Source organism: Mirounga angustirostris, unplaced genomic scaffold (assembly GCF_029215605.1).
Source record: "Mirounga angustirostris isolate CCGP_5_RB_7025 unplaced genomic scaffold, mMirAng1.0.hap1 SCAF_14, whole genome shotgun sequence".
In the NCBI taxonomy this organism is placed as follows: domain Eukaryota; kingdom Metazoa; phylum Chordata; class Mammalia; order Carnivora; family Phocidae; genus Mirounga; species Mirounga angustirostris.
This window is the reverse complement of record NW_026991722.1, coordinates 83,919,869-83,944,473: the sequence shown is the minus strand read 5'-3', so window position 1 is coordinate 83,944,473 and position 24,605 is coordinate 83,919,869. Positions and strand designations below refer to the sequence as shown.

General features: G+C 48.6%; 1 protein-coding gene across 1 annotated transcript in view; it reads left to right on the top strand.

The window, feature by feature from the left end:
* The window catches only part of MYO1H (myosin IH), a 45,039-nt gene extending 21,536 nt beyond the window's left edge, over positions 1-23,503 (top strand). The window contains exons 15-30 of the mRNA XM_045887474.2: positions 1,788-1,834; positions 5,181-5,261; positions 5,939-6,044; positions 6,806-6,923; positions 11,814-11,927; positions 14,564-14,640; positions 16,200-16,268; positions 17,768-17,852; positions 18,284-18,443; positions 19,490-19,573; positions 20,365-20,458; positions 20,644-20,699; positions 21,451-21,586; positions 21,937-22,007; positions 22,148-22,245; positions 23,069-23,503. Of these exons, the coding sequence (XP_045743430.2) occupies positions 1,788-1,834; positions 5,181-5,261; positions 5,939-6,044; positions 6,806-6,923; positions 11,814-11,927; positions 14,564-14,640; positions 16,200-16,268; positions 17,768-17,852; positions 18,284-18,443; positions 19,490-19,573; positions 20,365-20,458; positions 20,644-20,699; positions 21,451-21,586; positions 21,937-22,007; positions 22,148-22,245; positions 23,069-23,210 (1,538 nt within the window). The 3' untranslated portion in view covers positions 23,211-23,503. The remainder of the gene's footprint in view (positions 1-1,787; positions 1,835-5,180; positions 5,262-5,938; positions 6,045-6,805; positions 6,924-11,813; positions 11,928-14,563; positions 14,641-16,199; positions 16,269-17,767; positions 17,853-18,283; positions 18,444-19,489; positions 19,574-20,364; positions 20,459-20,643; positions 20,700-21,450; positions 21,587-21,936; positions 22,008-22,147; positions 22,246-23,068) is intronic.
* The last annotated feature ends 1,102 nt before the right edge of the window (positions 23,504-24,605 follow it).

Genomic DNA, 24,605 nt, shown 5'->3' with positions numbered 1-24,605 from the left:
TCCCTGCTCAGCGGAGAGCCTGCTTCTCCCTCTCCCTCTGCCTGCCGCTCTGCCTACTTCTGCTTGCTCGCTCTCTCTCTGTCAAATAAATAAATAAAAATTAAAAAAAAAATAAAGCTTCTAGCAGAAGTTAGTTTGGACCTCTTCTAGGTGTGTACCTGAAGAGAGCAGGGACTTGAACAGATATTTGTACACCCACATTCATAGCAGCATTATTTACAGTAGCCAAAAGATGAAAACAATCCAAGGGTCCATGAATGGCTGCATGGGTCGAGCTCTACATAAACAGCCGGAACATTATTCGGTCCTAGAAAGGAAAGGAGTTCTGATACGTCATGCCACACGGATGAAACCTTGAAAAAAACCTATGTTAATTGAAATCAGCCAGTCACAAAAAGGACAAAAACTGTATGGTTCTGATGACAAGGTGCCTAGAGTGGCCAAACTCATTGAGACAGAAAGTAGAAAAGTGGGTCTCAGGGGGAGGGGAAATGGGGAATTAGCATTTAACGGGGTCAGAGTTTTCAGTTTGAGAAAATGCGTTCTGGAGACAGATGGTGATGGTTGCACGAGAATGTGACTGTACTTAATGCCGCCAAACACTTAAAAATAGCTAAAATGCTGAATTTTAAGTTATTTATATTTTACCGTAATAAAAATGTTAGTTTTGATAGCTCCAAATAGTCTTCTCAAAAGGTTGTATCTTAGATGTTTTTGATGCATGTCTCTTTTTTAGCAGGTTTTGATTTTTTAATTTTTTAAGTAGACTCCATGCCAGGCAGGCGTAGAGCCCATTGTGGGGCTTGAACTCACAACCCTGAGATCAAGACCTGAGCTGAGATCAAGAGTCGGACGCTTAACCGACTGAGCCACCCAGGTGCCCCTGGTGTTGATTTTGTAATGTCATTTAGTTACTAATATTATTAACTGACTAGGTTTTAAGTGAGCACTTAAAAACCAAATTTTAACATTGGAAATGGCACGTCCTCCTTTGTATGAAGATACTGTTGGGTCCCTCTAGTCCTAATGCTTCAGTTTCACTTTCCTCAGCGGTGGGGATGATTTTTCTCACCTGGCTTCCCCTGGCCACTCTTGAAATTCAATACTCCCTCCATTGTTTTGATGTCATTCCTTTTTTTTTTTTTTTAGATTTGATTTATTCATTTATTTTAGAGATATGGGGAGGAGAAGAGGGAGAGGGCAAGCAGACTCCAAGCTGAGTGCAGAGCCTGACACAGGGCTCAATCCCATTACCCTGGGATCAGGATGCGAGCCAGAAGGAAGAGTTGGACGTTCAACCGACTGAGCAACCCAGGCGCCCCTCGATGTCATTCCTTGTTTGCATAGCTCTTTGCTACTGGACTAGGACATGTGTACAATACTTAGCATAAAGGCTCTACATTCGTGTGATAGCTCGTGAGAGGTTAGACGACAGTGTGTGTGTGCCATAAATTCAATTCTGAGGACCTTGTTCTCAACCAGGGATGGGATTAGTCTTCCAGGAACATCTGGCAATGTCTAGAGACAAATTTGGTTTTCCCAGCTGGGGAAGGTGCTGCTGGGATCGAGTGGGTAGAGGTCAGGGATGCTGCTAACCATCTTACAATTCACAAGACAGTCCCCACAATAAAGAATTCTCCAGCCCCCAAATGTCAGTAGTGCCGAGGCTGAGAAACTCTGATCTCAGCCTAGGAGATGATTCGCAGGATTTCCCTTTGCAGTCAATTGGGATGGAGTTGCATTTTTAGGCAAAACCAGTGATTCAAATAATTTTCAATGTTTTACAGGATTCTTAGAGAAAAACAACGATCTCCTCTACAGACATCTGAAAGAAGTAAGTCTGGAATTTATATGTATTTCTGATGGTATCACCCGTGACACTGATTTGGGGGTAGATTTGACCTTCTGGATTTTTCTGTTCAATGCATTACGTTAGAACTCCATCATGTCGGGCGCCTGGGTGGCTAAGTCGGTTGAGCGGCTGCCTTCAGCTCAGGTCATGATCCCAGGGTCCTGGGATCGAGCCCCACATCGGGCTCCCTGCTCAGCGGAGAGCCTGCTTCTCCCTCTCCCTCTGCCTGCCTCTCTGCCTACTTGTACTCTCTATCTCTATGTCAAATAAATAAATACAATCTTTAAAAAAAAAAAAAAAAAAGAACTCCATCATGTCATGCCCAGAACAGATATTCAAGATCATCTGTATGATATGCCCTTGATTCAAGAATGTGTGTTGGCCGTGCTGTGTGCTGGGCTAGTTCTAGGCAGTCCTCATTCTCATGGGGCTTACCATGGGGGCGGGGAGTGGCCAAGAATATATATGTACAGTTGACTCTTGAACAACATGACCCTGCTAATCCCCTGTGCAGTCAAAAATCCACATGTAACTTTTAACTCTCCCAAAACTTAACTACCAGTAGCCTACTGTTGACCGGAAGCCTTGCTGATACATAAATAGTCAATGAACACATATTTTGTATGTTCTGTATTATATACTATATACTGTGTTCTTACAATGAAATAAGCTAGAGAAAAGAGAATATTATTAAGAAAGTCCTAAGAAAAATACATTTACAGTCCTGTACTGTAAAAAAAAAAAATATCTGTGTATAAGGGGATCCACATGATTCAAACCCATTTTGTTCAAGGGTCAACCTGTACATGAATAAGTTACCCATTGGTGAGAAGTGCTACAAAGAAAGTAAGGAAACACGATTGAGAGGGATATTTTTAATTTAGTTTAGGAGATCAGAGAAAACACCCCTATGGAGGTGACTTTGGCTGAAACCTGAGTGAGAATGGTATTGGCTGTGGAAAGATCGGGCTGACTCCAGATTGAGGGACCGATGTGTGCAAAGGCCCTGAGGCCCAGATGAGTTCAGTGTGTGTTCAGTGAGGGGTATAATGTTAGGAGAGGGGACTGAGCCCAGCAGGGTCATGTCCCCAGGGAGGAACAGAGATTTTTTTATTCTGGTGCAGTGGGAATATACCGGGGTAGCATGAATAGAGGATGAGAAAACTGAGACCGAGAAGTCTCGACTTGCTCAGGGTCACATCATGAAGCAGAGCTGGAGCTGAGATTAGCCCCTGAGGCTGCCACTGCAAGTCCCAGTCTCCTTCCATATTCCTCACTGATCAGAAAAACCTTGGGTGTTTTGAAGCCTTACTTTGTATTGAAACAGTTACCTGTTTTATAAAAATTGGGTTTTAGTTAATTAGCTTGGTCTACAAAAAGCTTAAATGTAGGGAGACCTTTTCAGAGTGAACACACAGACTGTTCATTTCAGGAGTACCTTCTGGCCTTTCCCCATCTTTCTCTGCCCAATCTCTGGGCTTCAGGATAGAGAGCTATTCCTAACTTTGGATCTCTGCTCTAGGCTGAGTGTTGGCCCCACCTCTTCCCAACGGGGGGTTCTTGAGCAGATTTCCCCATTGGTGGGGTGGGTCTGGTAGTGCCTCCCTCCCAGAGTTGTGAATGACACGGGAGTGGAAGGGCCCGGCACTAGGCTTTGCCTCTGCACACCACGCCCATGCCCTTCACAAACCCACCCACGGAGGGTGCTCCCCGTGGAAAACTCTCAGAGTCTGTCACTTCACCAGCCAGGGTTGACGCTCCTTGCCCTTTCTTTTGACTTCAAGATGGGTCGTTTCTAATGTGTTCACTCCTGTCCACAAATTGCCCTTTCATGCCATCGTTAAGTGCAGAATTAGAGTGGAATAAACGTATTTTTTTTTATAGGTTAACTGGAGAGGCAGGGTTTTTTTTTAAGATTTTATTTATTGAGAGAGAGCAAGAGCGAGAGCACAAGCAGGTGGAGAAGCAGAGGGAGAGGGAGAAGCAGGCTCCCCAGTGAGCAGGGAGCCCGACGTGGGGCTCAATCCCAGGACCCTGAGATCATGACCTAAGCCTGAGCCGAAGGCAGACGCTTAACCGACTGAGCCACCCAGGTGCCCCTAAACAAATTTTTTTTTTTAATTTAAAGAAACACTGAATTGTGGTAAAATGCATGTACCATAAAAGTTACCATCTCAACTGTTTTTAAATGTGCATTTCGGTAGCTTTAAGCGCCGTCCCATCATTGCACAACCAACCTTCAGGATCCTTTTCGTCTTGGAAAACTGAAACTCTGCCCCCGTTTAAAACACTAACTCCCCGTTCTTCCTCCCTCAGCCCCTGCAGCCACCACCTTACTTCCTGTCTCTCTGAATTTGATTCCTCTAGGAACCTCATGTAAGTGGGGTCATACAGTATTTGTCCTTCTGTGTCTCATTTCTGTCCCTTAGCATAAGGTCCTCAGTTTCATCCATGCCCCCACACGTGTCACAATTTTCTTCCTTCTTAAAGGTCAAATGATATTTCGTTGTGTGGATATAAAGAAAAGAATTTTAGTGTCGAATTAATTGTTTTTTACTTAAAGATTTTTGGGGCACCTGGGTGGCTCAGTTGAATGTCCTCCTCTTGATTTCGGCTCAGGTCATGATCTCAGGGTCATGAGATTGAACCCTGAGTTGGGCTCCACACTGAGCGTGGAGCCTGCTTAAGATTCTCTCTCTTCCTCTCCCTTTGCCCCCCCCCCCACTCTCTCTCAAATCTTTTAAAAATATAAATTAAAGATTTTTGGTAATGCAGATTATTTTGAGAATGTGTGCACAGGGGGGAAAAATCAAACTGCCCTAAAGCTGGTGTCCTTGACCCCATGTCACCAACACTCACTCTCTTGAGAGCCAGCTGTTCTAGGCATTTGATTGTGTATCTTTCCAGGGATGGTACAGACCAAGAGGTGTGTGTATCTCCCTCTTTTTCCTTTCTCTTCATACAATAATCACACACTGTACATGTGGTCCTCGTCTTATTTTGTTCTTTTTTTTTTTTTTTTTTTTACTTAACGCCGTATCTTGGAGATCATTCTTCAAGAGCTGGTTCTTTCTCTAGCAGCTGGACTAGGAACAGAGATAGCTTCACTGTGTCAGAGGAAAAACGATCCGACGGCCTCACCTTATAGACAGAGCAGTGGATCTAGTATTTAAATATTTCCTTCCATGTTTGTCTTTTTTCCCATCTTGTTCAAGTGCTCCCAAAGCAAATGGCTCTGGGCTGTTGTGTGCACTTCACGCAAGTTTCCTGAACACAGCTTAGGGACTTCTGAAGCAGTGAATGCGGAGCTCATTTCCTTTACTTGCAGGTGCTGTGCAGGTCCAAAAACCGTATCCTGAAGGAATGCTTCCTGGTGGCTGAGTTAGAAAACCGGAGAAGGCCACCAACGGTGAGTGGGGGGGAAATGCCCATGCGGAATTGGAAAGGTGGTAAAAAATCAGCCAGAGGGTGCAATGATTCTCAGTTACCTGTACATTTTAAACTGTCCTTCCTTTTTCTGAAAGCGTCACTCTCTAACACATACTACTAAATATATATTTTCCGAGTGTAGCAACCATTGTGTTTATTTGCAGACACTCACTGAGCGCCCACTGTGTGTCAGGCACTTTGTGGGGGGCACGAGATTTAGCAATAACGGAATGGATGAGGTCCCTGTTCTCATGGGGCGTATAATCTAGTGGGAGAGAGTATAGGAAAACACCGTCAAAGAAAGAAGGAACTTAGCACAAATGTCAAAAAGGAAGCTTGGTAACAAGGAAATGGGAGGCCGATGGGCGTAATGGTCTCAATGGCGATTCTGACTCCCACGAGGTGCTTACCACGTATTTGCTGAGTAAGGAAAGCACCCTGGACAGGTGCTTGTCCAACCTCTGCTTGACCAGCCTGAGCTTGCACTTATCAGGCCAGAACACCCAAAACCTTCTCTTAGTGGGCAAGATGGTAATGGGTAGGGCAGTATGTCGGGGGCTGGAATCTAAAGAGCTGGAGTCTTGTGCCCTAGCCAATTTTCTCTGTATTTACTGGGAGAAGCAATATCTACTTAGCTCATTCTCTCTCTCTCTGAAGGTGGGGACTCAGTTCAAAAACAGCCTGAGCAGCCTTCTGGAAATCCTCATCTCTAAGGAACCTTCGTACATCCGTTGCATCAAGCCCAATGAGAGGAAAGAACCCAGTGAGTCGTGAATCATTCTGAACACTGAGCTCAGGGAAATGAGGCTGGGAGGAAAGCCCAGATGGCAGTGGGTTAAAATCCTTAAAAAAAAAAAACAAAAAAAACACCCCACAGCCTTGCTCCATGTCCTTTGTACATGAATTCTTTTCATTTTTAAATAATAGAAGGCAAATGAATAGGGAGGGAGAGTTTTTCTGACGGTCCTGAGTGAGCATTGCTCAGAGCCTGGCCAGTTTCAGGAGCAACACAGCTGAGTCATACAGATGTCAGAGGTGAGGGGAGCAGTGTTGTTTCTCTCCAGCCAGGGAACGGTCTTCCGAGATGGTCTATGACTTGGGCATCTTCCAAGCTCATGCTGTACAACACTGTTGTACGGAAGGCAGGCAGGAAGAGCAAATGAGTGAAGCAGACTGGATGTAAGGCAATAGGGAGTGGAGGGGACTGTGGCAAACTGCAAAGGGTACATGCTGTCCAAAGGGGCAGCCCTCTTCCCTTCCAACCAGTTGTTGCCATGTGGAACTCTAGCCCAGAATGGCCAGATAATATGGTTTTTTAAAGAGAAAGCAGAAATCCAGATTTTCCTGTAAAATTCCCCCTCATTAAAACACACACACACACACACACACACAATTAGGACCTGACAAAATTTGTCCGTGGCCAGATCCAGCCCACGGATGGTCAGCTTGCAGCCTGTGGTCTGTCTTGGTTGAAACAGAGCCGTGGGGTCCTTTACTGTCACTCTCCCTTGTGTGTTTCTAAAGACAAGTTTGACGACTTGCTTATAAGGCATCAGATCAAGTACCTGGGACTGATGGAGCACCTTCGGGTGAGACGGGCGGGCTTTGCATACCGGCGGAAATACGAGCATTTCTTGCAAAGGTAACATTTGTTTTGTTGATCCTAAGCTGGTCCAGTCAAAAACCTACTGTGTGGGGAGTCTCTGGGTGTGGCCATGAATCAAAGGCCCTCCCCCAGGGAACTCAGTTGGGTTCTTCTGTAACTGTGATGAACACTAGCATTTTGGAGAATAAGAAGCTGACTCAGTTTACCTCCTTCCCTTCATCCCCCAAGCCTGTATCTTCTTGGAGTCCAGGAAGCGCAAGGCTGATGCATAGGCCGGTCATGAGGGGGCAGACGTGGGCAGGACACCGCTTGAGTCTGTACGTAGTTGCAGAGGACCCTCTTCGTGGTGATTGTGGGTGCTGGATTAGTGCCAGCAGTCTGGGAGCGATCCTCTCAGCCTCATGGGCTATCCGGAGAAGCAAGTGTAGTGGGGGGAACATGGGCACTGAAGCCACACAAACCTGGGTGGGAACCCCCATCTGGTCTCTTCTAGCCATGACCTATTTCCTTATGGGTAACAGAGAGATTAAATTGTCTGCTCTTAGGGAGCTCATCAGGATTTAATGATATAACCCACCGCCACCCAAATTGCTTGTGCACTAATACTTCATTGGTGATGGGCTGTATGTGAATTGTGCAAAAAAAATCAACACATTCTCGCACCCCCAAGGGAAGCATAATGGTTATTTTTTGAAGGTCGACATGGTTGAATGTTGGCAATTTCATATTTCTTTTTTTTTTTTTTTTTTAAGATTTTATTTATTCAGGGCGCCTGGGTGGCTCAGTTGGTTGGGCGACTGCCTTCAGCTCAGGTCATGATCCTGGAGTCCTGGGATCGAGTCCCGCGTCGGGCTCCCTGCTCAGCAGGGGGTCTGCTTCTCCCTCTGACCCTCCCCCTTCTCATGTGCTCTCTCTCATTCTCTCTCTCAAATAAATAAATAAAATCTTTAAAAAAAAAAAAGATTTTATTTATTCATTTGAGACACAGAGATACAGAGAGAGAGAGAGAGCATGAGCAGTGGGAGAGGCAGAGGGAGAGGGAGAAGCAGACTCCCAGCCGAGCCAGGAGCCCGATGCGGGGCTCGATCCCAGGACCCCGGGATCATGACCTGAGCCGAAGGCAGACGCTTAACCATCTGAGCCACCCAGGCGCCCCGGCAATTTCATATTTCAACCTGATTACTAGGCTTCTTTGGAACTACAGCTTTATAAAAGTCGTGTACACGAGCTTACATTTTTCATCTAATTTCTTGTATTTTGCAATTTATGTCAAGATTCTGCCTTTTGGAACTTGAGCATTTCCTAGCAGCTCTTATTTTTAGCCCCTGATTTAGTGATCTCAGATCCTTCTTTACAAGGATCATGCTGGTTTTTCTCCCATGAGTCTCATGTCTTGGTAAGTGCTATCTGCTTATTTGCATTTATTAAGTAATAATCTATTTCCTCACTGTTATTTTTATTTAGCTTCTAGTTAGTTAACATATAGTGCAATATGGGTTTCTGGAGTAGAATTCAGTGATTCATCACTTATGTACAACACCCAGTGCTCATCACAAGTGCCCTCCTTAATCCCCATCCCCCATCTAGCCCATCCCCCACCCACATCCCTCCATCAACCCTCAGTTCTCTGTCGTCAAGAATCTCTTATGGCTTGTTTCCCTCTCTCCTTTTTTTCTTCTCCCCCTTCCCATATGTTCATCTGTTTTCTTTCTTAAATTACACATGTGAGGGGCGCCTGGGTGGCTCAGCCGTTAAGCGTCTTTATTTGGCTCAGTTCATGGTCCCAGGGTCCTGGGATTGAGCCCCACATCGGGCTCCCGGCTCCACGGGAAGCCTGCTTCTCCCTCTCCCACTCCCCCTGCTTGTCTTTCCCTCTCTCGCTGTGTCTCTGTCAAGTAAATAAAATCTTAAAAAAAAATAACACGTGAGATCATATGGTGTTTGTCTTTCTCCGACTGACTTATTTTGCTTAGCATAATACACTCTAGTTCTATCCACGTCCTTGCAAATGGCATGATTTCATTCTTTTTGTTGGCTGTGTAGTATTCCATTGTATGTATATACCACATCTTCTTTATCCATTCATCTGTTGACGGACATTTGGGCTTTTCCCATAGTTTGGCTATTGTTGATAATGCTGCTATAAACATCGGGGTGCATGTGACCCTTCAAATCTGTATTTTTATCTCCTTTGGGTAAATACCCAGTAGTGTGATTGCTGGATCATAGGGTAGTTCTCTTTTTAGCTTTTTGAGGAACCTCCACACTGTTCTCCAGCCTCACTGTTATGTTAATGATTTATATACCTGCTGATACCCTTTAGCTATAACCTCCTTATCTCCTTACCACCCCAGCCCCAACCCTAAGCAACCACTAACATACTTCCTGTCCCTAGAATAGATTTCCCTATTCTGGAAATTTCATATGCATGGAATCATACAGTACGTAGCCTTTTATGACTGGTTTCTGTCACTTTGCAGTGTTTTCAAGGTTCATCTCTGTGGTAGCATGTCAGTATTTCATTCCATTTTAGGGCCGAATCATACTCCGTTGTGTGGATAGACCACATTTTATATATCAGTTGATGGGCATTGGGGTGGTTTCCACTCAGGGCTATTATGAATAACGCTGCTAGGAACATGCATGTACAGGTATTTATGTGGACATGTGTTTTTATGTTGGGGGAAGGTGTATACCCAGGAGTAGATTACTAGGTCATATGATAACTCAGTGTTTAATTGGTTGAGGAACTACCAGCCTATTTGCCTTTTTTTTTTTTTTAACGTACCTCCCTTGCACCCCGTTTTTGCTTGTCAGCTATTAGTTGTTCATTTTTTTCCCCACATATTCATTTCTTCTGAATCTGACTTCCGGTGGAGATGGCCAGAATCAGTAGCCACTGCCCACCCCACCCCACCCCCAGCACATGTGCAGGGCATGTTCCCATTTTTCTGCAGTTTTTGCACTTCATACATCTTTTTTCTACTTTGTCGTCATCTGAGGCTCATTGACTCTGTTGGTAAATACTAGCAAGGTGGGAACTGGGCAGACTGCAGGACCAGCCAGGAGGGCCGGCATGGCCGCAGGTCATGGAGGGGCTGGAGATGCTCAGGGCTGTGCACCCTGCCTGGCACCGCTTCCCTTGATCAGGAAGCAACTGCATCTCAGAGCTGAAATGTCCCTGTCCCTCTACCTGTGGGTGTTGAGGACATCTCCCCATTCCCCGCCTTGTGTGTCTGCCCCATGTCTGGACAGCTTTGATGGTATGTGCTAGTGATGAGCGTGGACTGGCCAGGTGGGAGCAGGGCCTGAGGTCGTACTGTGGTCCCTGGGGTAGGCATGCACCTGCGCCTTGGTGTGTGTGCCTGGACCGAGAGAGGTCATCGTGGAAGAACATGGGACGCTTAATGTCTGTCTTCATTCGGGCTGCTGTAACAAAGTACCATAGCCTGGGTGGCTTATAAACAACGGAGAAGTACTTCTCACAGTTTTGGAGGCCGGAAATCCGAGATCAAGATACCAGCATGATCATGTCCTGGGGAGAACCCCCTCTGGGTTGCATGCAGACTGCCCTTCTCTTGGGTAGGTGGAAAGAGGGTGAGGGAGCTCTCTGGGATCTCTCTTATATAAGAGCACTGACCCCATTCATGCGAGCTCCAGCCTCACGACCTCATCACCTCCCAAAAGGCCCTCACCCCCTAATACCATCACGTGGTGGGTTAGGAGTTCAGCCTGTGAGTTTAGGATGAGGAGACGACATAGACATTCATTCCATGACAATGCCCTTAGTGGACTTTTTCATAAAGTATAGTTCCAGGAAAATAAACTTTTTTTTAAAGATTTTATTTATTTATTTGAGAGAGAGAGTGAGAGAGAGAAAGAGCACAAGAGGGGGGAGCGGGAGAGGGAGAAGCAGACTCCCTGCTGAGCAGGGAGCCCGATGCGGGACTCGATCCTGGGACTCCAGGATCATGACCTGAGCCGAAGGCAGTCGCTTAACCAACTGAGCCACCCAGGCGCCCGAAAATAAATATGTTTTTAACAGTTTAAAATTTTAAAATAGAACAAACCACATCACAGTATTAAGGGTAAGAAGCACAGTAGGAACACCGTAGCTAACATTTTTGGAAGTCTTGGACTGTGCCCAGTACTCTCCATGGATTATCTCACTTCGACCTCATGATGGCCCCACGAGGAAGGTCTTGTTACTTGCTCACGTTGCAGAGGTGAGGACGCGAAGTGACTTGTCCAGCTCCTGAGCTGGACTTGACCCCAGGCAGTGTGGACCCGATCCAGTGGCTCCAGGTGTCTAGCTTCTAGCCTTTAGTACATAGGCACTTTGAATTCTGCATTCTCTTATTTCATTATGTTACAGACCATATGGGTTTTTTTTTTTTATGGTGACTACATCCTAGAAATACATGCTGAAATCAGGATCTTAAGTCATCACTGGATCCAAGTCCCTCATTACTTACCAGGCATGGCACCTTTTCTTCCTGTGCTGACCCATGTTTATTTTATCCATTCATTCATCAGCAGACGGACATTTGGGTTGTTTCTACCTTTTGTCTGTGATGAATAATGACACTGTGATGCTGTAAGCGTTCATGTATGAGCTTGTGTTTGGACGTCTGGTTTCATGTCTCTGCGTATATACTTAGGAGTGGAATGGAGTTTCGTGGGTGGAGAGTCTGATGATGTCATTGTTCCACGAAGACAGGCCAGACCCACCCTACTGAAACGGTTTCCCCCTTTTATCTTTCTTGCCAAGTGTATATTGTTGCATTCAAGGGAGTTGGTGTGACGAGTCCGCTAGATTATGCTGAGTGACTGGCATGTTATAGCTGAGCAAAGCTGACCTCTGGCAGGGGGTGGGGGGCGAGTGTCGGGTCCGATGGCTTTCTAGAGGGCCTCTCCTCTCTGCAGGTACAAGTCCCTGTGCCCAGACACCTGGCCACACTGGCGTGGACCCCCAGCCGAGGGCGTGGAACGGCTAATCCAGTACATCGGCTACACACCGGAAGAGTACAAGTTAGGGAGGTAAGCGGCCAGGGAATCCCCGTTCGAAAGTTCTGTAAAGGAAAAACGCCTGTGTGTGCCTGCTCTCAGTACTTTGCTCACACCCAGAACATTCCACAATACTTCTGAGAGTAGCTGGGTGTCCTACACTTCTATTCTGACACTTTCCACCCCTGGAGGTGTCAGATGCGCAAGGTAAGGACTCAGTCCCACAGGACTGTCTATCTCCCACTTCAGATGCCAATTGCAAGTCCCCACTGTCACCTGGGCTTCTGACGGCCAACTGGATATCTGTTGGTGGTTCCCAGGACCCCCTCTGTGGGTTTGACGGATTTGCTAGAGAGACTCACAGAACTCAGAAGACATTTTACTTACTGGATCACCGGCTTATTACACAAGGATAGAACTCAGGAACAGCCAGATGAAAGAGATGCCTAGGGCGGGGTATAGGGAAAAAGCACAGAGCTTCCATGCTCTCTCCGGGTGCACCCAGAACATCAAACCATGTCCTTTTTGGGGTTTTATGGGAGCTTCATTACACGGCGTGGTTGATAAAACCATTGGCCGTTTGGTCATCACTTCAACCCCCAGCCCCTCTCCCCTACCTGGAGGTGGGGCTGAAAGTTCTGAGCCTCTCATTTCAAGATTGGTTCCCCTGACAACCAGCCCCCATCCTTAGGTTATCCAGGGGACTTGGCGGACATCACCTCCTTTGCATAAACTCAGGTGTGGTGTGGTCGAAAGGGATCTGTTATAAGTAGCAAGACACCCATTTCACTTTCATCACTTTGAAACTATCTCAGGAACAAAGTCCAAATATTATAACAAAAGGTGCCCCTAGTGCTCTAATTATAAGGGTTTGGGGACCTATGGCTCTAGAATGGGACAAAGACAAAATACGTATTTCTTATTATGAATCACAGCATCACAAGCTCCAGGTGGTTGGAAGGATGTTGGAGAAGATGAAGTTAGGAAGGAACCCTGTTTTCTGAAGCTGACCGAGGGCTGGGTTGCACCTCTTTGCCTGCAAAACGAGTTTGCCTGGTCGTCTTATTGTTCAAATGCACGCAGGACCTCTCAGAGGGGGTTTTAGGACTTAAAGTGTTGTGAAAGTTTCTGTGGCATCCCGGAAGGTGGTGTTCCAGAACTGTGAGCACATCACTATAGCTGTAGCTGTCTAGGAGCAGGAGAACTTTAGAACACGTTGATAGCGTTGAGGCAAACTCTGTGGGGTGAACTGGGAAGATTTTAGTCTGTCCTGTTAGTCATTTTGGTCAGGGTTGATGCGGTCGTAAGGAACAGTGCCCCAGGATGTAGAGGGGGCATTCCCAGGCTGCAGAAAATTTCTGCCTTCGAATCCATCAGTGGAATTTGCCTGCCAACCCCTAACTCCCACTTGTCTATAGCCCTCTGTGGCCACCCTGGTCCTTTTCCATCCTTACACTTCTGTCCCGGGCCCTGCTTCAAGAATTAATTACATTTGCAAGCCAGATCCCCGAGGGGATCCTGAGGGAGGCTGACCACGGAGGTCATAGGTGGTCATAGGTGGTATCTGTCCCGATTCCGTAATCTGGGATGGGGATGTGGGATCACGCGGCATGAGGCACTGCTGCCCCCTGGTGGCTTCCCTGGGAAGTTTCCCTCACAGGGTGGGTAGGCCAGGCAGGAAGTGATGGACATCGATAATTATTTTTCTTAAGATTTTATTTATTTATTTGACAGAGAGAGACACAGCAAGAGAGGGAACACAAGCAGGGGGAGTGGGAGAGGGAGAAGCAGGCTTCCTACAGAGCAGGGAGCCTGATGTGGAGCTCGATCCCAGGACCTTGGGATCATGACCTGAGCTGAAGGCAGATGCTTAATGACTGAGCCACCCAGGCGCCCGAGGACATTGATGATTGATCTTTGCTGGTCGATGGGATCTTCTTTATAATTAGACTCCTATTCCTTGTCATCAATTTTCAAAGCCCAGGGAAGTAACGTCAGGTTAAATCGGTGTCCTAGTTTCTTGAGGCTGGTTAACAAAGGACCACAGACTGGCTGGCTTAAAACAACAGGAAAGTACTCTCTCACGGTTAGTTGTCAAGGCTTGAAGTCCAAAATCAAGGTGTCGGCGGGCTCTGCGGGAGGATCCTTCCATGCCTTTTCCAGCTTTTGCTGACTCCTGACATTCCTTGGCTTGTGGCCCTGTCCCTCCAGTCTCTGCCCCATCTTCACATGAACTTCCCTGTATGTGTGTATCCCTTTCTGTCTCTTATAGGCACACGCTCATTGGGTTTAGGTCACCCCCAATTCCGTACAATCTCCTCTCAGTCCCTATCTTTTTTTTTTTTTTAAGATTTTTTTTTTTTTTTTATTCATGAGAGACAGAGCGAGAGAGAAAGGCAGAGGGAGAAACAGGCTCCCAAGGAGCAGGGAGCCCGATGCGGGACTCGATCCCAGGACCCTGAGATCATGACCTGAGCCAAAAGCAGATGCTTAACCATCTGAGCCACCCAAGCGCCCCCTCTCAGTCCCTATCTTGATGATGTCTGCAAAGACCTTATTTCCTAATAAGATCACATTCTGAGGCTCCAGGGGGAGGGAATACTACTGAAACCAGTGCAGGATTAACCAACCAAGTTAATCATTACAACAATCTCTCTTTTCACTTCTAGAACCAAAATATTCATTCGTTTCCCCAGAACTCTGTTTGCCACCGAAGATGCCTTTGAATTTAGTAAACATCAATTAGGTATGATTTTCTCTGTCCTGACTTCAGTAGAATGTGAAACGAACCAGTTTAGCTTGGGAGACGCCTTACACGTGGTATCCGATACAGTTTCAGAAGCGCTGGCTTTGGGAACCCAAAACAGGATACGGGGTTATAAGACACACAGGGATGTATGCCTTAATGCCTGTTTGGAGGGCAGTCATGGATGCGCCCAGACACTTAAACACTGGATTTGTGTCCCAGTTCTCGTTAGGAGCCAACTCTTGTGCTTCACCAGGGCCTAAGCTTTGAAAACTTCATTCGTACGGGTATCTGATGTTGGAAGGTATTGCTTTGAAGCCTACAGCTGGGGGCGGGGGGTGGGGGGCTGTGAACAGTCAAGGGGGAAAGTTATGGGGTGGGGGTAGGGGAGTGCAAAATCTTTTTTAAGCTACTGGAGGGGGGTGGGGCTTCTCCCTTGAAATCTCAACTGTTTTGTTGAGACCTACCCTGTTGAGTGATGAGTGCTTGCTGCATATTAAGTCCTCTGCACTCAGGACCTCGGTGTTTTTTTGTTTTTGTTTTTTAAAGATTTTATTTATTTATTTGACAGAGAGAGCGCACGAGAGAGGGAACACAAGCAGGGGGAGTGGGAGAGGGAGAAGCAGGCTTCCTGTTGAGCAGGGAGCCCGATGTGGGGCTAGATCCCAGGACCCTGGGATCATGACCTGAGCCGAAGGCAGCCGATTAACGCCTGAGCCACCCAGGCGCCCCCTCGGTGTGTTCTTAGAACAAACCTACATGGTCATAGTATCTCCGCTTTACATTCCGGGAAACTGAGGTCCAAGATGTCGGTAACTTGCTGAAGGCTGCACAGCTAGTAAGCGGCAGAGCTGGGGTTTGAACGTGGGTCTTTCTGGCTTCCAGACCTGGGCTTGTAACCACTGTGCTTGCTGATCTCATTTGTTGTTGTTGTTGTTGTTTTGTTTTTGGCCCTGACAGCAGCACGCACTGATCCCGGGACCTGGGACTGGGTGGGTGCTGGCTGCGGGTGGGGCAGGGGCACGCTCAGTCAGCGTTTCTAATCAGCCTCCAGGGGGATGGCATGCCGCTGGTCTGCAGGGGGGCCCTGGATGGGCTTGGCTTGTGGTGGGGACTCGGTCCCCAGGTGGAGGGAGGTGGTGGGAGAAGCTCCAGGGTGAGTGTCCCTGTGGTCCCGCATCCCTGGGTTCACACTCCTCCTCAGTAGTCGCACTGCGGTGCCCTGCAGGTAGGTGTCTCCATCGCCTGAGCCTGCATGCCCATTTGTAGCATGTACTTGACACCTGCCTCGAGGGGTGGGTGTGCAGATGAAACAGTGCCTAGCCTGGAACCCAGCGCCAGCAGGCCCTCAGTAGACCGGGTGGGCAGCTCTTACCACTGAGTCTGTTCTTTACCTTGAGGGAGGGAGCCAGGAGCTTCTGGTAGCCAGGCTTCCTGTACCCCAGCCCCTCCCACCCCTGCCCGGCTGCACCCCGAGGCCTCTTCTGACCTCCCCTCTGAAGAGCACAACTACACAGTTGCCCAACTGAAAGCCATTTCACCAACACTCTTATTTTCAGTTGCGAGGATCCAAGCCACATACAAAGCCTGCCTAGAAAGGAGAGCGTATGTGAAAAAAAGACAAGCAGGTAAGAATGACACAGAATCCTGCCCGATTGCGAAGAGCCAGAGTTCTGTGTCTCTCACCCGTGCGGCACCTAGAGGCACAGTCTCCTTTGTGGCTTTTCTCCCCCTGCCTGTCCTTGGAACCCGGGTGTGGCTCGTCTTTATTCTGTGGACCCGAGATTGTAACCCAGTGGCCCGTATTGGGTCCCACAGTTGTGGCTTATTTCATCCACAGCATGTGCTCGTTTAAAGAATAATTTTTTTAAAAGGATACTAACCCTGCAAGTACCCGGGAACCTGTCCCCTGTGGCACTCCAGTCCCTTCTCCACCCCTCACCCACGTCACTCTTCTGAATTTTGCCTTTATCCTTCCCTTTTCTTGATAATTTTACCATCTATGGATGCATCACTGAACGATATATTTAGTGGCTGGCATGTTTTGAACTTCGTAAAATTATACCATTTGTATTTTTAGGGACATTTTTGTTCCCGAAATTCAACCAGTTGGCCATGTGCAGATTTGGTCGTTTAGTTTCGTAGCTGCACAGGATCGCACGAGTTCAGACATTGGAAAACTTTTTCTTCAAGGCCAGATGATCCTTGAGACTTGTGGGTCATCTGGCCCCTCACGGCTTCTCAATGCTGACGTTGTAGCAGGAAGGGACTTTAGGCAATACATAAATAAATGGGCAGAGTCCTGTTGCAATAGAACTTTATTGACAAAAACAGATGGCCGGCCTGAGGGCCATAGCTTGCCGACCGCTGTGCTGTATGAGTATACCACAATCCAGCCGTTCTGTTGATGGACATGTGGGTTTTTGCAGCTATTTGTTTTTGGAACAGAAACAGCGCTGCTATGATAAGGAATAAAACCATTTTTTTTAAAAAAGATTTTATTCATCCATTTATTTGAGACAGGGAGAGAGAGAATCTCAAGCAGACTCCGCGCTGAACACAGAGCCTGATGCAGGGCTCGATCCCACAACCCATGAGATCACGACCTGAACTGAAGCCAAGAGTCGGACGCTTAACCGACTGAGCCCCCCAGGTGCCCCAGAAAACATTTTTTTAAAAAATTGGAATACTGAACGAAATATGAAAAGCATTAAAAATTGGGAAACAAGCCAGAAATCTGTGTGTCCCAAATGATGTGTGTCCATTTTTAAGTGTAGACAACTAAAGCATACATTGGATGAGACCAGCCAAATGCAGCCCCACGACTAACGTGTGCCCCTCGAGACGACCTGGGGAAACTCTGACCCCCTCACACAATTTCAGGGCTCTTCTTGAAGGCTCCCACAGCATCGCCGGGATTCCTCGGTTGCCCTGGTTCGGTGGCCTGAGCACCCCCAGACAGGAACTTGCTACACTCACTTAGCAACCCCGGGGAGGGGGGTGTGGGCTGAGAGTGCGGAGGTGGGCGTCTGGATGTCTGGGGGAGGGCGTGAGCAGTTCTGAAGAAAGCCTTTTGTATGTAAATGTGATTGTGCCATCTTCTAATGCTAGCAGTGAACTCTTTCAGCCATCAGACTGGAAGCGCACTGGCGTGGGGCCCTGGCTCGGAAGGCGGCCAGAAGGAGAAAGTGGGCTGTGCGGACCGTGAGGAAGTGAGTTCTCTGCAGAAGGTGATCGCGGCCTTGGTTGAATTCTTCGGCTTTGTGCAGAAAGCTAAGCTTCCGTCCAGGATGTCAGGCCTTAGGGAGTCCGCTCCGTGGCTTTCCTCCGAGCTCCCTAATCTGACGGTGATCACAATTCACTATGCTCGTTAGTTTCTCTTAGTTCAGAAGTCTCAAGGTCGGCTGCCTTCTGATGCCAGTTGCTGTTAGCAACTAATTCAAACTGCTCAAAACAAAAAAAATGGTGTGGGTGAAATAGAACCTATCTTTGGGGCAGACTTGACCCATGGGCTACGTGACTGTCGCCCTGCGTGGGGACCAAAGCAATCTCTACCGTTTTGGCCTCCTTTGAAATCAAACAGGTGGAGAGAGTCCCAGTGCAGAAATGGGCCAGAAAGCTAACAAAACGCTTGCCTCTTCAGGTTCATAAAGGGATTCATCAACCGCAACCAACCCCTCTGCCCCGACAATGAGGAGTTTATCGTGTTCATGCGGAAGAATTACATCTTGAATCTTCGGTATCATGTCCCAAAGAATGTCTTGGACAAGAGCTGGCTGAGGCCTCCCGGCATCTTGGAAAATGTGAGGACCGAACAGCGACTCCTGTTGCAAGTGACTCGGGCATTGGCGGGGCTCAGCTTTTTTTTTTTTTTTTTTTAAAGATTTTATTTATTTATTTTAGAGAAAGAGAATGAGAGACAGAGAGCATAAGAGGGAGGAGGGCCAGAGGGAGAAGCAGACTCCCCGCCGAGCAGGGAGCCCGATGCGGGACTCGATCCAGGGACTCCAGGATCATGACCTGAGCCGAAGGCAGTCGCTTAACCAGCTGAGCCACCCAGGCGCCCCTGGGGGCTCAGCTTTTTTGTGTGTCTTCGTGCAGCTTCCCTTGGCTGGAAAGGGTTGCCCTTAGTAAAGCACTTCTTTGCAAGGCTGTTACACAAGAAATGTCACTCCTCTAAATTCATACTCTAAAGCCAACAGAGGTCTGTTTGCACAGAGCACTTGTCAATAGTTCCTATCCTGATGTAGCCTTCCCGATGGCTTTTTATGACTGTCACCTGGAAAAGTGTTTCTCAAAAGACAATTCCGAGGACCCTGTGTCTAGAGCACAGGGTGGGGCCACTGTAAGATCCTGGGTCCCAGCCTGGGTCTACGGAGGATCTTTAAGAGTCCTTTTCTTTTTTGCCAGGTCCTTGGATGATTCAAACACATTCAAATTTAAGAACCAGTGATTTAGCAACAGTGAAAAAGTAGTGCAAGATTGGCAGAAGAGCTGCCTTCTTGGAGTTTAAAATACTAATGCTGTACTTTAATTTCTTTATATAAAAAATTTCATTTACTTGTTTGACAGGCGGAGAGAGCGCACAAGCAGGGGGAGCGGGAGGGAGAGGGAGAAGCAGACTCCCCGCCGAGCAGGGAGCCCGATGTGGGGCTCGATCCCGGGCCCCTGGGATCATGACCTGAGCCGAAGGCAGACGCTCAACTGACTGAGCCACCCAGGCGCCCCTAATGCTGTATTTTACATGAGACTGGATTCAACCGTGCTTTCAAAGCCTCGGTCTTGGTGGCCACAGCCAAGAACTGGGTGTGCGCAAGGCGGGTGGGACAGAAGTGTGTTCTCCACACAGGCGTCGGACCTGCTCAGGAAAATGTGCACAAGGAACCTGGTCCGGAAGTACTGTTGCGGGATCACAGCCGAGAGGAAAGCGCTGGTAGGGACGGGGCGGGGGGCGCACGGGCAGGTGGCCAGGTGGGGGAGGGGCCGGGGCTGGTCTTACCTGGGAGGCGAGGGTCGCACTGTTCCATGCCTTGAACGTGTATTGAGGACTAAACACGCCTAGGCCACTTGGCACAGAGCCCTGGCTCCAGGGCAGCTGTTACAAATAATGCTGCTCGTATTGTTGCCATGGGAACAGGACCCAGATGGTCCCCTACGCTGCCCAGAACGCAGGACGCCTTCTCTGCTGCAGGGTTTGGTTTATACTTATCTGCAGGTCGGCAGACTTTCTCTGTAAGGCACTAGAGTAGTATCTTGGGGTCTGTGGGCCACATGATCGCTGTTAGAATCACTCGACTCTGCCAGCAGAGCATGACAAGCTGCCAGGGACAACATATAAATGGATGGCAGAGCCGTGCTGCCAAAAACGAACAACAAAGCCCAAAAACTTACCCAAAAAAGTGGGCAGCAGGCTGGATTTGGCCCTCGGGTTGTAGTTTGCAGATCTCTGACCTCGAAGAAAGGAACTGCTCTCTGAAATTCTGAAACTTCCACTTCTGGGAAGAGCATGCAGTGGACCAGCCTTAAGTGTCAGCTCTGGTCTCTGCTGGTATAATTTTTAGGGCATTTTGGCCAAAGCCTGGAACCTGTTATGATTTCTGTGCCAAAGGAGGACGAGGCCACTACAGCTTATCAAGGAAAGTAAGCTGTCCTGTGGACCTAAGGGGCCTCTGCGCCAAGGATCCTCGTGGCTACCACTTTGTACTTCCAATTCTGTATTACCAGATGCAGCAAAAGGTGGTTGCAAGTGAGCTCTTCAGGGGAAAGAAAGAAGGTTATGCAGAAGTCTTAAGCCAGCCCTTTGCCAACAGTCGGATCGGCAAGTACATTTTTCCATCTGTGCTTCTATTTTAAGAGTTGAAAGAAGGTGCCTGACTCCGTAGCATGTCCTGACCGTAGCTGAGATCTTGGGTCACAGAGGGGCGTAAACCCAGCAGATACCAGTGGCTTTTGGCACCAACGTGGTATTTAGTGACGACTGCTGTGCTCTGCTTCCCTCCCCAGATGAAGGAGACATTAACCCCAAAGTGCTTCAACTCATTAGCAATGAGACAATCCAGGTAAGGAAACGTGGGTCCTTGGGTCCAACAGGATTCCCTTAACAAGGTCTGCTTTCTGTATGAAGAGTGTCTGGAAGCACTGTTGAAATGCAGGGGTGCATGTGGGTGGGCTGGGCTCTCGACTGTAATGCTCTGGGTATTAACGAAGACTGTGGGGCCCACGTGACCACTAGGTACCTATTGCTGTTCTTACGGTCCTTATCGGTCACCCTAGAAACTGGGTTCGGTTTTCTTTCTTTTTAAAAAGATTTTATTTATTTGAGAGAACACGAGCAGGGGGGAGGGGTAGAGGGAGAGGAAGAAGCAGGCTCCCCGCCAAGCAGGGAGCCTGATGCGGGACTCAATCCCAGGACCCCGGGATCATGACCTGAGCCGAAGGCAGCTGCTTCACCGACTCAGCCACCCAGGCACCCCATGGGTTTGGTTTTCTATGAAATTGAGCGAAATGCAGCTGAACCCCCCCTATTAGAAGTGGTGTGGCAGGGTGCCGACACGGGCTTCGTAACTTAGCTGAGCGCCATCTGGGCAGGTTCCTTAAGCTCTTGCTGCCTCTGTGCTTCTGCGAGTGGGGATGGTGGGGGTCTTGAGAGGCCGAAGCAGTCGATGGTGGGAAGCGCTGTATGGTAGTACCAGTTTATCTGAGCCTCTCTCTGTTTGAGTGCTTGAAGTAACTGGTCTTAGCAGTCTGGGGTAACAAGGAACTCCGTACTCCGCCCCGTCCCCCCACGGGGTCACCTCGCTCTCCTTGCAGTATGGTGTCCCGGTCATTAAATATGACCGGAAAGGCTTCAAGGCCCGGCAGCGCCAACTCCTCCTGACTCAGAAAGCGGCTTACGTGGTGGAGCTTGCCAAAATCAAGCAGAAAATAGAATACTCAACACTCAAAGGTAAGACGCAGGCTGTCTTCAGACCATTCACGGGGCGGACGTAGCTCCCGGGGAACACCCGTAAGGAAGGCGCCCTCTACTAGAAGACAGAGTGTAGGGTGCCCAGAAAGCCTGGGGCTGCCTGGGCCTGGCCTGGGCCTCTCTTTTCTGGCATAAATGAAAGCGGCCGCCCCTTCCCCCAGGTTGGACAACAGTCACCTTCTCCGATGACCTGTGTTTTATTCCGAGCGCAGCCCTTCACAGCCTCCTAGCATGCTGCCTGCTGGGGTGTGCCCTTCCTCCGCCTCTTTTTTCTGCATGAATGTCAAGTTGTCCAGTTCCTGGTCCCTAACTCTGGGGTCTGTCCTAAGGTGTCTCTACTAGCAGCCTCAGTGATGGCATCTTGGTCATTCACGTCTCGCCGGAGGACCACAAACAAAAGGTAAGTGATGGCCACCCGTGCCTGCCGGAGGAGGGAGACCCTGCCGTGCTACTGAGCTGCCCGCTGGGAAGCCTCCGTCCAGAAGAGTAATTTTCTTCGAGGCCGTGGCCTCTGAAACTGCCACGTCCTCTCCTCGTCAGGGGGATACCGTCTTACAGTGTGAGCACGTCTTCGAAGCAGTCACGAAGCTCGTCATGCTGCTCAAGAGGGGGAACGTGGTGAATGTCGCTCAGGGAAGGTAGGGGCTTTCTTCGGCGATCGCCCGTTCACCAAGGCAGCCGGGGGCTTGCGGCCCAGTTCTCCAAGGAGGGCCTGCCGTCCCTGGGGGGAAGCTGTCGGGCAGGGGAAGGTGACAGCCACACCTTTCGCTGGTTGAGGCCTGTTGTCTGAGCACCATGGGCCACAGCTTGGCAGGCTGCTTACCACACTGATGAGAGGACAGCGGTAACATTTCTTTAGGATGTAGAGGAAAAAGACTTGGCACAGAGGGTGCTCTTACTCGAGTCTCTCATCTCTGAAGGAGGGGCCGTGTTTTCAGTTTCACGGGCACAAGGTGGCTGAGCAGTGGGCCCCGTGTCAGCTGGCTGGTCAGGGACGGTGTGGGGGTTCCTGGGGCTGAATCCCGGAGGCTCCCGGACCCCCATACAAGCAGCCTGCCTCCCTCCCCGCTCCCGCTGCTCCTAGTGGGTCTCAAGCCACTGTAGGCAAATTCCTATGTGCAAGAGGGAGAGAGAGTGGGGAGGGCTCCCCTAAGGGGGAGACCTGGCCACCCCGTGAGCGTTTCAGCAGGACCATACGTAGGTGGTTCTTCAGATGGCAGACTGGCCCCCTGAAAAACTGAATATGCTAAGTTGATTTGAGAACAGCCAACAGAAACATGGGGTAAGTTTCCCAGTTGTGGCAATGGTTGTCTTTTGAGGACTCAAATGTGCACTAAAACTCTGTAATAATACAAACAGGAATTTGATCTCGAAGCTAGTAAAGTCTCGTAAGTGAATTTCTTTTGTAGACAGAAGGTGAAAAATAGAACGTCAGTAATTGATTACTTGGTGTGTTTTCAGTTTACAGTTTTGTATCAGTCCTGGAAAAAAAGGCACGATAGTTTTCAACACAGGACCGGAAGAACTAATCTATAAAGATAAAAACGGCCAGTTAACAGTGGTGAGTGGCTGTGGCGGGAGGGGAGTTTTCCTGAGAATATAGATGAAAATGTGGCCATTTTCAACCCTCCTCTAGACTTTTCACGTCTCCCTTTATTCCCGATTCTGCGTCAAAACAACAGGAAGGTATTGATGCCAAAGACACACATTCACACACGGGAATGAGAGGGTTTGAAGAAAGCAAATTTACCTCCCATTTCTAGTTGTTAGTGAACAGGACGGTGACGTTAAATATCTCCTTGGTTTTAAATGCGGAAGCCAATTTTTCACTGGAGGGCCAAGGCCTAAGGCTCTCCCAGCGAGCTTCCGAACATACCTGGTCCGGAGTCTCGGCCCTGGACGCTGTGACTGGCGGGCGTGTGGCCTGGGCTTTGCAATGGGAGCCGTGTCAGGTCCGAAGAGCAGAGCTGACCGCTGTCTGGTGCAGTCCAGGCTGGGTGCTCGGTGCTTAGTCCTCCCTGCCAGTCCCACTGTGCTGGGCCAGGCATCCCACAGCTCTCACTGGCCATGTAGTACACCAGGCTTAGTTTGATCCCATTTTGCTAGGAAATGACAGATTAAAACCTGAGGGGGCTGAATCTCAGATGTATTTTGTAGGTGCACCCAGTTTTATCTGATACAAACGAATGAGCAGTCTGCCAATATATGGGGTGTCTCATACATACTTCCATTTGCATCCCCTTAACTGTGAAACTGTTTTTGTGGGTGTAAATAGGACCCCAAAGGCTTTCATAACACAATTGCCCCTGAACTCCTTCAGGGAGAAGATAAAATCTTGAAGTATCATGTCAGATGTAACCTATCAGGTGACTTTTCAGTTTATATGCTGTCTTAGGGGGGTATAACCTTTAAGAATGATTTTGTCTTGGGAGTCACACGGCTTGTCTGCCTGACTGGCTAGAGCTGAAAATGCTAAGCAGCCTCATTGAGTCCTTTTGTAAATGCCCTTTGTCTCGGCGGCAGGTGGGGCTGGCTTCTAGAAGCTCGTCCGCACCGCTGCTGGGTCATGAAGGGTCTCTAACCTAAGTGTGGGTGCTCTCCCAAGGTGTCGGTCCGCACGAAGTCCTCTTGACCTCGCCCATGGCCATCTCTGTTCCGGCTGAGGAAAGCACCGAGGAAGCGGGAGGCTGTCCAAGGAGCTTACTTTCAAGGCAAGAAGTCCCAGCAGCTCCAGGCAAAGGAGCACCTCTGAAGAAACTGAGTGGCATCTGCCCATCTCCCGGGTCTCAGCAGCACTGGGGCACTAAAGGAAAAGGTCCTCTTCAGGGGCCCAAACAAGTCACCTGTGGGGATGGGTTTCAATGTCCCTACCTGGTCCTTCCCTCAATGGGTACTTGAACATGTCATTATAGGGTGGGCAACAGATCCTCTACCTTTATCAAATTGGTCCTCAGGGGCAGCTTGACAAAGCTGCAAATTTTGGATTTTGCTTTAACTA